This window comes from Excalfactoria chinensis, chromosome 1, assembly GCF_039878825.1.
Source record: "Excalfactoria chinensis isolate bCotChi1 chromosome 1, bCotChi1.hap2, whole genome shotgun sequence".
In the NCBI taxonomy this organism is placed as follows: Eukaryota; Metazoa; Chordata; class Aves; order Galliformes; family Phasianidae; genus Excalfactoria; species Excalfactoria chinensis.
Window position 1 is genome coordinate 31,723,501 of NC_092825.1, and position 13,289 is coordinate 31,736,789.

Below are 13,289 nucleotides of genomic sequence, written 5' to 3' on the forward strand. Positions count from 1 at the left end.
TTTCATTTTAAGTGTAAGCATGCGTAAGCCATGTCCTAAGTGAAATCAGCTAGGGAGTAGAAGAAAGTCCCCAAAAATTCTGCCTTCAGAAGTTCCAGGTTGTCACTATCTATGCAGCCACATTTCTTATAGGCATGTTGAAGACAGGGAAGTGATTATCACTCATCTGTTGTAGAAAGTTAATGTTGTGGAATAGACTTGTGATCTATTTAAAGACATTTCTGTAGCAACCTGTGAGAGCTTGACTCCAGCACCTCTCATCAGCTGTCAGGCAGTTGGGATTTCCTGGCTTGGGAAGTGCTTGTGGTCCTAGAAAATGGAACTGGAGCAGAGCGTGAGCCAAGATCCCTGCTGACCACACTGCTTCTCCTATGATTTATCATAGAAACACTTCGACAGCTTTCTAGTTATGGCTCTGAGAAATAAAAGCTTGTCCAACACTAGTACCTTTAGGCTTCATATCTTCTGGAGAAGTATCAGCAGCTGGGCCAGAAGAGGCACCGTACATCTTACAGTCTTTATCTTCTTATCTGCTGAGGGGCAGGATAGCATCCCAGACAGGCTTGGGAGTGCTGATCCTAGGCATGACTTAATCCTAGCTGTGCACGGCAGAGCTTCCCTGGGCTTTGCGGTGGTTGCTGCTGCTCTTTCTCTGCTGACACTCTACCTGGCCAGCTGGATCTAAGTCCTTTCCTGAGAATATCTAAACATGGGAAAAACTGGCTCTGTAAACCAAGTTATCTGTGTTTTCATGGGGATAAGGAATGTCTGCACTGATGCAGCTGTTGGCCAGCTGTGTTCAGCTGAACCAAAGCTCTGCTCATCTCAATCAAGAAGCCAAAAGCAGATCCTCATAAAGACAGAAGAGTGAACTGGGAAGTTAGATTTCTTGAGGAAGGAAATAAACTTTTTACACAGGTAGATAGTGACAGGACAAGGGAGGGTGGGTTTAAACCGAAGGAGGGGGGATTTAAATTAGATGTTGAGGAAGTTTTTCACAGAGAGTGGTGAGGAGCTGGCACAGACTGCCCAGAGAGGTTATGGATGTCCCATTCCTGGTGGTGTTCAAAGTCAGGTTGTGTAGGCCCTGGGCAGAATGATCTAGGTATTTGATATAGTGGCTGGCAACCCCACTTGTGTCAGTGGGTTGGAGATTTATGGCCCTTATGGCTCCAACCCAAACCATTCTCTCATTCTTTGTAGTGTCCCAGCTTCAACCAACAAACTTGGGACATGAGCTGGTCTTCTGTGAAATAATCGAGGCACGGTGAGAATCATGTAAGGTTGTGTCTGTAAGGAGGAACTACAAAACAAACAAGGCAGCAATATCTCCTTAATTACAAACACATGCCAGCCATTAAATGGTATCTAGACTGAATTTAAGTTCTGAATCTTTTCCTGTGAAATACAGTCTGGGTCGCATAAACGTAAGAATGAGGAATATGTGTATCAGTGGTGTAAAAAATGGGTAAGTTGTAGCAGATTGGAAATAGAAAGTCTAAAATGCTATCAAAAAGCACCCCAGTGCTTTTGGTGAGACTCTGAATGTTTTAAAGCTAATATGAAATGTAATTTTTTTGTGAGGGGGATATTTGAAATAGGTGGGTAGGTGATACAGCTTTCTTTGAAGCTACCAAGTGGATGAAGATCTGCAGATAAACATGCCTTGTGAGCACGTATTTGTACTCTTAAATAATTTCGATGAGCTTTTTGCTTTTATCACCATTAGCAGGAAGGGGCCCTGGGGCTTTTTGCGTCATTATCCAGTGATTCTTCTGGATGGATGCATCTTCATGTTGTAATCACAACTTCAGTATGCTAAGGCAGCAGGTGGGAAGCTTGCAGACCCAGGGAGCAAACCAGGATCCAGTTCATGCAGCACTTTACAGAGTTTTGAGCAAACAGCAAAAAACATGCCAGTGCTGTTCCACAAGCACAGAAATACTTCCACCTAGATAGAGTAGAAGGGAGTTGAGGATGGCAGGCTGCAGCAGCTCATAGGGAGTTCTAGTGGAAAGTAGCTATATAACAGTGCTGTGAAGGGTTCATAAGAGTTGTTTGGGTTGAGAGTTTGGTAGTGAGGGTTCTCAGTGGTCTGGAAGGTCTCGTGAGTGTGGTGTGGCTGGAGCCTGCCTGACTACATGGGCAGCGCAGCATCACCTGCGAGGAACATGGGTGTTCCAGTGGGTTGTGAGGGTAGTCTTCATAGACTAAAATAACGCTGTTTTGATTTAGAATCCATGTTCAGCTTTAGAGCTAGAGAATGCCGTGTATCTATGAGATGTCCAGCTTCTTGCCTTCTGAAGTCAGGAGAGGGGTATCCACAGCTTTCCAGGATGCTTGATGGAGCGTGGTGGTGGGCTGTTCATGGAGCTGAAAGTGATGAGTTGTGTTCCCTGCTGGTGTGTGGCCAGCGTGATCACCTTGAGTCACATCCATATATTTCACTGCAGGTGCTTTCACATGGGTCATTGGCCACATGTTACTGCAGTGCTTTGTAAGTCATTGTAATGCTGCGCTGTGTACAAGAGGCAACTTTGATGAGTGTATTTCTGATTATGATTTGGAAGATATCAGTAGTTCAATTCCATCTACTCCATTCACTTCTCGAAACAGCTCTGATCTCATCTGCTTTTGTTTTCTGCAGTGCACTACTTTAACATCTTGTCAGAAGAAAATATGCTAAAAGTTAAAGCAGTATCTTAAAGGCTCCAATGAACAAAACCGGTTTTTTTCTTAATGCTTTAATTCTAGAGACATTGTCAAGTGGGGCATAAATTTAAAATGAGTTTTAATATGAAAATCTTCATAACAAAAGTTTACTCAGAGGTTATGGATTTAATTACAGTTGCATTAACCACTTCCTGGTTTTGCTCATGTGTTTAAATCAAGTGGGTTTTTTCCACCTGATGTGAGTTCAGTCTGTTGAAGCTGCATTGTAAATGGCTGGGATTCCCTTTGGTTGGCCAGAAAAGCAGTGGTTATGGCTGAAAATTGCTGTGCAGAGAAGGCGAAGGTGTTAATTTGTCCACAGTTTGACAATCATTTGACATCAGCTACCCCACAGAGCAGAGTAGGACAATGTCATTGTCCCTTACAGCTGGCATCAGTTCCACTTTTAATTTAAATGTGCCTGCAATACTGAGCAAAGACAGGCAGTCTTCTGTTGCCTGCTGCATCTGTCTGTGCCTCTGTAGAGTTTGGACTTTCTGGTTTTTACTTGGCACCCTCTGAGCATATTGGATAGTTATTTCTTTGAATATAGTGCAGCTCTTTGCAGCTCTAGGGAAGTCACACATGTGGGTTTGTTAAGGACGATAGTGTTGCCTTGGTGAATTTTTCCATAACAGGAGGAGATGGACAGGCTGTGCTGCTTAGTAGTACTTGGCCAGTTACTTGGGATTTTGTGATGTGCAGCCACTCAGACTGGCTGGCTGTTGTGCCAATGTTTGTTAGCTTTTCTTTCCTTTTTTTTATTTATTTTTTTAATCTACACTTGTCTCTTATCAGCAAGTGGAAATCACAACATTTGCTGATCTGATTTCTTGTTCATTGCCATCTCCCCAGGCTAGCAGCGTGGCATCGCACACATTATTACTAAAAGTAGAATTAGAAGGAGCAGGAGCAGAAGGACATGAAGGGCTGGAAGGAGAATTGCTGTGCCAGTTACTTCTGGCCTGCTGACAAAAACAGAACGTGCATCACCCTTTTCTCTCCTTGCTGCAGATGAGAGGCTTAGCCATGGGACTGGCAGTCTTTTTCCTTGCTGAGATCCAACCAGCCAGGAATTGTGAGACATCCTCCATGAAGCTGCTGTCCCCCATCACTAGCCTAATGCCTTGCATAGAGCTTGGAGACCACCAGCCACCATCAGCATACAGTGGTCATGCTTCAGCTTTGGTTTTGAACATACAAGCTTGAAGGAAACCACTGCTGACAAGCAGTTTTCTTACATGGTATCTGTCGTCCCACGTTCCTTGTTTCTTGCATCTCTGTTCATGTATTCCTTTTTCTACAATCTTTCTTCTTCTTGTTGCTATGGTAAAAGCTTGCCTAAAAAGGAAGAATTATAGCAGCAAGATCCACTGACCTACAAAATAATGAGAAGGTTGTTGCTCCGTACAGGGCTCTGGTTTTAAAGTCACTAGTGGAAAATCTCTGGTGAGAATGGGGGATGACCGAAGTACAGGGATAATGTGTGTGGATTTGGATTGAGTCAAAACTCCTGCTTCTGATAAGTGAATCTGTACAACTGATATCCTTTAAGTGGGAATTGTCTGTGCTAATAGCGTCCACAAAGTAGTGGACACTCAAGGAAAAATGTTTGTGGTTTTTTTTTAATTATTTCTGTTAATAACCTTCCAGCTTCAAGTTGCTTTTCTCCTCTGCGTACATGAATGTCATTGATAGGGTGTTGTATTGCAGTGGCTCAGCCTTGCTGGAGGCACGGTCCTTTTCTGATGAGCTGATTTGAAATGAAATGAAAACCAAAACATGTATTCTTTGGTTCACCTACTAGAGTATAAAAATGGATGGTCTCATTAATGATTAACACAGCAGATGGTAGCTCAAGGGAGGTGTGGAAGAAAACACTGCAGTATGTGTCTCCTCCAGTAAATATATTGACTTAACAGCTTCCTATGCTCATCCCACCTTATTTCAGTATACACGTTTGAGTCCCAGCAGACTGGATCTATGCTGTTAGACCTGCTTTAAGATGAGTGAAGATGCATTAACTCCTAGTTGCTTCAGATAAGCTTTTGCAATTTCATTGTTACTACTGTTTTGTAGTTCCCTGTGATGTTAGTGGTGGTTTTCAGAAAGATTGTTCTACTTCTGTCCAATGAAGCGTCTAAGATTTCTGTTGTATTTTCACCTACAGCATGGTTAAATCAGTAGAACATGAGGAGGCAGCCTAAGGACGTGAGGAAACAGCCTCAGATTGAGTCAGGGCAGCTTTAAGTTGGATGTTAGGAAGAATTTCTATATGAAGAGAGTGCTTATGCCTTGGAAAAGGCTGCCCAGGGAAATGGTAGAATGACCATCCCTGGACATATTCAAGAGGTGCAGATGTAGCACTAAAGGATATGGTTTGGTGATGGGACTCAGTAGTGTTAGGTGATGGCTGAATTTGATGATCTTAAGGCTCTTTTCCAGCCTCAGTGATTGTGTGCTGAAATAAACATCCTCAACTTCATGAACATCATTTCTGGCATGTTGTTTTATTATCAATATATAATTATCAACTGTACATATATATATGCTGGCTGCTGGATTCCAGTGTCCATGGGCAAATTCAAAAACTCTCCAATGAACCGACCTCACAAAAGAGGTAGAGGGATATTTTTAGACTGTGTGTTTCCAGAATCATAGAATCACCAAGGTTGGAAAAGACCTAAAAGATCATCCAGTCCAGCCGTTCACCTATTACTAATAGCTCCCAGTGTGGAATGTGGTTACCAGCTTAGTGCTAAAGAAATAGAAATGGTTTGGGGTTTGTTTAAAAAGACTTTAAAAAGACCTAAATAAAGACATGTAGTAACCGTACATATGGCAAACAGCACAGAATACAGTGGTAAGAAATCTGGAGGCTTTTCCCTGTTACTCCAGATGCTCTGTATAAGCACACATTCTCTTCTAAATGGACTAATTTTGTTATATATTAGGAAACATACTACAGCGTCTGAAACTTTTTACACATTTTCAGATAGCTGCTTCAAAAATACAACAGCACTTCTTGCTCTAAGCTCACTGTAGCATATTGGTGAATAATACCAGCAGTTCTCCCTCTGGTGTAGATGGGCAGCTGTGAAAGCTCATCGTGCACAGTTAGGGTAGATAATGCCTCCAAAGTTTATTGCAGAATTATTTCCATGGTGTGCATGGTGATATGAGCTGGCATGGTCCACCTGGCAGTAAGCTGATTACAGCCCAAAGGGTATATGCTTAGCCTGACATTTTTGGGGGTAGCAGAAGGAGCTGCTGCTCAAACAGTTGAGCACCACCACCCCCCACAAGCAGATAGCTCTGAGCCAGATGTCTCGCTAATGCCAGAGGCTGGGAGAGGAAATGGAAGGCAGATCTGCTCATATGAGCCCAGCAGACTGACGGTGGGTGGGAGGACACTGTGGCCCAATGATATGTGTGCCATGGCAGAAATGAGGGCTACCTTGTCTGCATCCCACCACCAGACCTGAAAGTCAGGACCAGCTGGTGTAGATGCAGAGGCTGAAGTTCTCCAGAGTGTTTGTAATTTTGATTTATAATGCTTAGTTCTCGTTTACTTTCATTGACTTGAGTGGCATGTGCTTCTTTTATTAGAGATCCGAGCTCAACTCATAGAGCAGCAGAAATGCCTGGAGCAGCAGACTGAAATGAGAGTGCAGCTTCTTCAGGATCTGCAGGACTTCTTCCGCAAGAAGTCAGAAATAGAGATGGAGTATTCCCGAAACCTGGAAAAATTGGCAGAGAGGTTCATGGCAAAAACAAGAAGTACAAAAGACCATCAGCAGTACAAGTAAGATTTTTCTTCCTCCTCAATTCCATGTCAAGCCTCTGTGGAGTAATTGGAGAGCTACCCCACTCTTTGCTTCAGTTAGTCTTTGAGTACCGCTACATAGGAGCCAGGTCCAAAAATGCTCACCCCTGCTTAGCAGCATAGCAGTTCCCATTTTAGCAGAAGGTAGCTGATGACCTGAATACTGTTGTGTTGGTTTGGACCATTGAAGTTATTCATGTTAACTTCATAGAACATTTTTCGGTTTCTTAAAAGGTATATTGCAAAAATATGATTCCTCACCTACCACATGGAATTTAAACCGTCCGAAATACAGTTGGTATCTGGAAGTGAAGCAGAGCCCCAAAAGTGCTCGAAAGTTGTGTGCTGATCTGTTGCAGTGTGATTGACAGATTTTAAAAGTGTCTAAATAGGTCAGTCAATATTATAAAAGCAGCAACAACAACAAAGGCCACAAATATCGACAAAAAGGCATTGAGAGAGAAAGCTGTTTTTGATTTGCTGTAGCTTGTGAACTTCTGGTACCTCTTTGCCACTCTTATCCCTGGACAAGGATGTGAATGTTATGTCTTGCTTGCAATTTAATGTATCCCTCTGAAGGCATAGTAACTTGGGGCAAAACAGAAGTGACCAGGTGGTATTTGTCAAAAAGTGTTTACAGGCTTCAGAAACTGTTTCAAATGCATTATTTGCTGGCATGGTGTTATCTGGTTATCTTCCTGAGTTGAACTGATGAATGAATGAATCTGCCTGGCTTTCTTTTGCTTAGGGATATAACCCCAAATTTTGTGTTTGGATTTTTTTCCACTCTCCAGGTAGTACGGTGCTGTAGACACAGACATCTTTGTTTGGGGACAAAAATCTCCTAACACTTCAGACATAGAGGAGGTTAATCTGAGTACAGCACACAGAAGTCAAAGAACAGTGCTATATATTCGTAAAAATTCCATTAAGTGACTCAATAGTTCTGTGAAATAACCAAGCTGTGCATGTCACTGCTTCAGAGAGAGTCCAGGCTGTTACATAGCTTGTGTAAAGATCCTTTTGCCTCGTACATGCAAACATCTTTTCACATTCTTAAACATAGCTATGTCCAGATTAGCCAACGTGCATGAGTGTCATGACTGTAAGTCCTGTCTTCAACTTCGTTTTGCAACTGTCTGGTTGTTTTGAGAAGTGAGAAGTCACTTAAGATGGTGGTCTCCTTGCTTTTCCCACCATTCCCTCCCAGAACAGGCAGGAAGGTGGGATTACCTTTGGGACATGTGGAAGAAGTGCAGACCAAGTAATGTCAGCATGGCACTTAAGGGATGCTTATGCTGGCTGAGCTATGTGACAGCACCCTGAAACTTGTTGCTGTGAGTAGCTGTGTTAAGATGTTCCACTCCGACAAAAAGGGGAAGTTTCCTGAACACGCTTCTGATTCATAGCAAATCAGAGCACACGGAATGATTAAGAAAAGGCTTGTGTCTGTTAGTCATTCATTGTCGCTTTGATTCTGGGCGTAAAAGCTAAAGCTAGACAATCAGATGAGGAATTAAAGACACATTGTTAACAGTGGCAATAGTTAATCATTAGAATAATTTACCAAGAGCTGAAGGAGTTTCTCCCTCAATTCATTGCCACCCCTGACTGTTATCTCCATGTGCTTGATCCTTATTTACAATGTGAGAATCCCTATGCAAGAAAAAAGAAAGAACAGCAGCAAGCTTTTAGACCATGTGGTTTGAAGGCAAACTTAAAGCTTCAGTAAAATCATAAGGCAAATATTACCAATAGGTTTTAGTTGTCTGTGAAACAGCTGTTGAATTACATACATTTCTATTCGTGTTAAAGAAATGAGAAGCTGTTTGTGATTTCACCATCTGCAACATTAATCGCTTGGGCCCACAGCACAAAATTCTGTAAAGAAATTTCAGAACTGGATCATTGGGGAAAATGTCTGCACTGCTCCTGGCCCTGTAGTTGAACTGGCTGTGACTGGCAGTAGCAGTGTGTTCATGAATACTGTGGATTTATGAACGCTGAACACAGAATATAGATATGCTCGTGACATTTCCTTCTGATTATATAGCAGTTATACAAATCCGTTACTGTGAAATAGTTACAGCTTTTCTCATGAAGGCTTTGGAATGCACCTACAGACCTTATTTATTTCTAATGTAAAAAAAATAAATAATTACTGTTACTCTCAGCAGCAACCTTTATTAATTTTGCACAGTTATATTTACATGTACACAGTCTGTAAGCTTTGTGGCGAGATTTTTAAACTGTTGGCTGTCTTGAAGTGTTCCAAATTCTTGCACTTTTTTGGTATTTTTGTATCCAGGCCCCATGGGATTTGTGAAATTTGTCTTAAAAGAATCACCTGAAGCTTGCCTGATCTGAGTTACTCCGAGAATGGATAGGCTGAGTGTTCAGAAGTAGTCATTTTTGCATAACAAGTTATGAGTGTAAATGTCAGGGGGGTGATTGTGATAATTAAGTAGCTTTTCCATTTCTGTACATAACACATATTTGTCTCCCCTCCTTAGGAAAGATCAGAACCTCTTATCACCAGTAAATTGCTGGTATTTACTCCTGAACCAAGTGAGAAGAGAAAGCAAAGACCATGCAACACTGAGCGATATCTACCTGAACAATGTCATCATGCGCTTCATGCAGATAAGTGAAGACTCCACCAGAATGTTCAAGAAGGTAAAGCCTCTTCTGCAGAAGGGGCCCTCGAATGCGTGAGGAAGGCAAATGTGTCTTAATCAGTAGCATTTGAAGAGAAGGTTCAGCACACGTAGCATAAAATCTGTTGTAGCACACTTATAAATTCTTCATGACACTTCTCATGGAGGAAGTCCTTAGCACTGAAGTGCCTGGAAACCTGCTGTATGTGCTGCTGACCTTAAGAACTGAACTGCAAATATCTAAGAGGCAAGGAAAAAAGCCCGTTCTTCTTTCAAAAACACATTTGTCTACCCATGCAGATAGGAAATAGTTTTCACATAGGACTCCCAAAATAGCCATGCTGAATTAATGAGTTATTTGTAAAAACGGTATTTCATTATAACTCTGTCATCAGAGAAACTGATTCAAACCAGATTAGGGGTGTGCCTTGCAGATTTGCCTTGGCATAAATATTCTAGCATATACTGTGACTCCTTGAAGGACTTTCCTTTCTTTCCCAATGTTGGGTATGAACATACATTCCTGATCACATAACTACTTCTGTTAGATCATTAAGCATTGTATTTGTACATTTGTTCTTTACATGCCCATTGCATGTTTTTCATAGCCATATAATGTATGAGGGCTACTCCAAAAGCAGCAACTCTTATTTTATTAAGTCAGCCTGTGGCATCAGAGGCAGATGGTGGCGGTACAGCAGTGGAGGCTGAATCTTCCCAACAGTATACCACTACATATTGTTGCCATGTGACAGATGGTAGTAGAAGGGCAGTCTGGAAAAATGGCATCTGACATAGAACCATAGAATGGCCTGGGTTGAAAAGGACCACAAGGATCATCCAGTTTCAACCCCCCCACCATACGCAGGGTCGGCAACCACCAGACCAGACTGTCCAGAGCCACATCCAGCCTGGCCTTGAATGCCTCCAGGGATGGGGCATCCACGACCTCCCTGGGCAACCTGTACCAGTGCATCACCACCCTCTGAGTGAAAAACTTTCTCCTAATCTCTAACCTCAGCCTCTCCTGTCTTAGTTTAAAATCATTCCCCCTTGTCCTATCACTATCCACCTCATAAACAGCCATTCCCCCTCCTGTTTAAACGCTCCCTTCAAGTACTGGAAGACCACAATGAGGTCTCCCTGGAGCCCTCTCTAAGCTAAACAAGACCAGTTCCCTCAACCTTTCCTCACAGGAGAGGTTCTCCAGTTCTCTGATCATCTTAGTGGCCCTCCTCTGGACCCGCTCCAAGAGCTCCACGTCCTTCCTGGACGCAGTACTCCAGATGGGGCCTCACAAGAGCTGAGCAGAGGGGGACAATCACCTCCCTCTCCCTGCTGGCCACCCCTTTTTTAATGCAGCCCGGAACACAGTTGGCCTTCCAGGCTGCAAGCATGCACTGCTGGCTCATATCCAGCTTCTCATCCACCAGGACCCCCATGAAATGCACATATGGCAAATGGACATGGAAGTGTACACAAAACAAAGGTGTTTCCACGTTTCCTCCGTTGGAAAAAATGGCACCTGTTGACATTCACCAAGATTTGCTGAATGTTTTTGGAGACCAAACAGTGGGTATGAACTCAGTGAGGCAGTGGGTAGTGCATTTCAGCAGTGGCATCAGTCACAGTGGATCACCTCCTCTGGTGCAGATTTTTACAAGTGCAGCATGCAGACTCTTGTTCATCACTGGTGAAAATGCACAGCTAATGGTGGTGACAATGTCAAAAAACAGTGTTTTGCAGCTGAGAATTTGCTCTGTCAAATAGTGTTCTTTGTATTTGTTGTAGTTTCCATGAAAATAAATAGGAAACATTACTTTTGGAGTGACCTACATATATATCTCTGTTTGGCTAAGCACTCTAAGGCATATTAGCTTGAGATCTGTATAATGTGTTTGCAGTCTTCATTGTTACTAGGTTCTGAAATAAAAATAGAATGTAAATGCGGATCCATCAGTTGCAGTTGTTATGTTTTTAGGCAATGGTCGTATTTAGTACAATAAAGAGTTCCAAGAATTGTACAGAATATAAAGTACATGACTAAACAACAGTGTGCCTAGCAAGGGGTAATCATCATAGAATTATAGAATGGCTTGGATTGGAAGGGATCGTGAAGCTCCAGCCCCCCTGCTGCAGTCAGGGCTGTCAACCTCCACATTTAATACTGGACCAGGCTGCCCAGGGCCCCATCCAACCTGGCCTTGAACACCTCCAGGGATGGGGCATCCACAGCCTCTCTGGGCAGCCTGTGCCAGCACCTCACCACTCTCTCTGTGAAGAACTTTTCAGTAATGAGTTTGGAATGAATGGCTTTTCAATTGCTTATGTTGCTCAATTTTGTTATATGTGCGTTACTAAGCTGGCCCATAGTTGAGGGTCTCTAGTGCTAGAAATCTTGCTTTGGCTTTCCTTCTCTCCAGATGTGTTGTATAAAAATATCTTAAGTTTTCCATGCGGAATCATAATAACTCATAATTCATAAATAGGGATTGCTGCAGCTTACCATTCAGAAGGGGGAAAATATGTGGACCTTTTTTCAATGTATTAACATTGACATGATGCCCCATTTGCATTTTCCTGACAGACTTTTGTCTTACCTCCAGATCATGTCCAAGAACATGTAACACCAGGTTTTCTCACTCTAGCATAATTTCTCGGAGAAGACCAAGCAGTTTTTCTTGCATCTTTATTCCTAATGTGAATCTACTGCAAAGGGAAGAAGAGAAAAGAAATTGAATGTGCATATCCTCAAGCAAACACATTAGTGGAGCCCATATCCTAACCAACCCTATGCTACCTTTCAGCAGGGTTTTCTAGTTAACACACAGAGTGACACTGTTACGTCAAAAAGCTATTAGATACTTTGGAGCACAGGCAGGGTGAGCTCCCCAAGGGATGCATAAAGGGATGTGAGCAGGGCTCTGTGATGTGGAGGAAATGGTGGCAGGAAGACACATAGCACCTTAGCGTGGTGTAAATGAGTTTTACAAGCATTTATCCTCAGTGTGGCAATGATTGTTCACCAGTTAATTTTGAGCACTTATTTTTAGGACTTTACTCTGTCAGGAATCAGTACTTGTTGGAGAAATTGGTATTTCCTCCATGTTCCAGTGTAGACAATTCGTGCTGTAGTGCTTGCTGCAGAGTGCTAGTGAGGTGGTTAATTTGCCTTTACTTCCCAGGTGCAGAACCAATTAAAACTCTAATGATGGCGAAGTTCCAGTTCTGAGTAAAAGGGAAAGCAAGTATGAAATGAGGTGAACCATGTTGAACAGAGAGAAAAACAAGACCAGTGCGGGAAGTGGAGCTATTAGCAAATTGTCTTGTTTTATTCATGAAGAACATAAGCTGTCTACGCTTAGATTTAGTTCAAATGGGCAGCTTCAACCATAATTTCTGTCTGATGGGAATGAGCTGTCTGACTTCAGGTACCTCACATCTCAGGACTGCTTAGTTGACATCCACCAGGAACCAGACAGAGATTAGCTGCAAAATGCACATGTTCACCTGGCAGGCGGAGGTTGCAGGAGCAAATGGAAGATACATTTAGAATGAGAAATGTGACATCCAACACTTTTTCTCATTAAAATAATGTAATGAAAAAATCAAACAATATCTTCTTTTCCTGGCCCTGCCTACCAGTATTGTTTTGTTCCCTTTCCTGCTCATGGCTGTTACATGTAGCAACCCCTTGCTCTAGTCCTTATGAAAAAGATGTGTGTAGTACCCGCTGTTGTTCTGTATGAAATATAGTCATGACTGATGTCTCTGCCCCTTGAGCTTTGTGCCTTGCCCTTGCCTTATTCTCTGTTCTTCCTGATCTTTACAGTATTGCTTCTCATTCTCATCTTTTTTAACATTTGAGCTGTTCTGGTGAAAAGACCCATGTAGGTTCTAACATACATGTACTAAGGCATCTACCTGATGATATTATGTCAGGCTTCTTACTACCAGGGCAGCACTTCAGCTCTTCTATTTTTCAGTTGCTGGCATATAAAAGCAGTGCAGATTGCTGTTCATGCCTGCCTTCTTGTTGCACATAAAATTGCAGACATAAAGTAGCAGAGTTCAGTTCTTGCATGCTTGCACAT

The 13,289-nt window shown here is 42.5% G+C and overlaps 1 protein-coding gene across 2 annotated transcripts in view; it reads left to right on the forward strand.

Annotated features, from left to right (window-relative positions):
- The window catches only part of SRGAP1 (SLIT-ROBO Rho GTPase activating protein 1), a 136,425-nt gene that overhangs the window by 60,069 nt on the left and 63,067 nt on the right, over positions 1–13,289 (forward strand). For both annotated transcript variants that reach the window (XM_072333979.1, XM_072333971.1), the window contains exons 2-3: positions 6,322–6,517; positions 9,052–9,214. In XM_072333979.1, the coding sequence (XP_072190080.1) occupies positions 6,322–6,517; positions 9,052–9,214 (359 nt within the window). The remainder of the gene's footprint in view (positions 1–6,321; positions 6,518–9,051; positions 9,215–13,289) is intronic.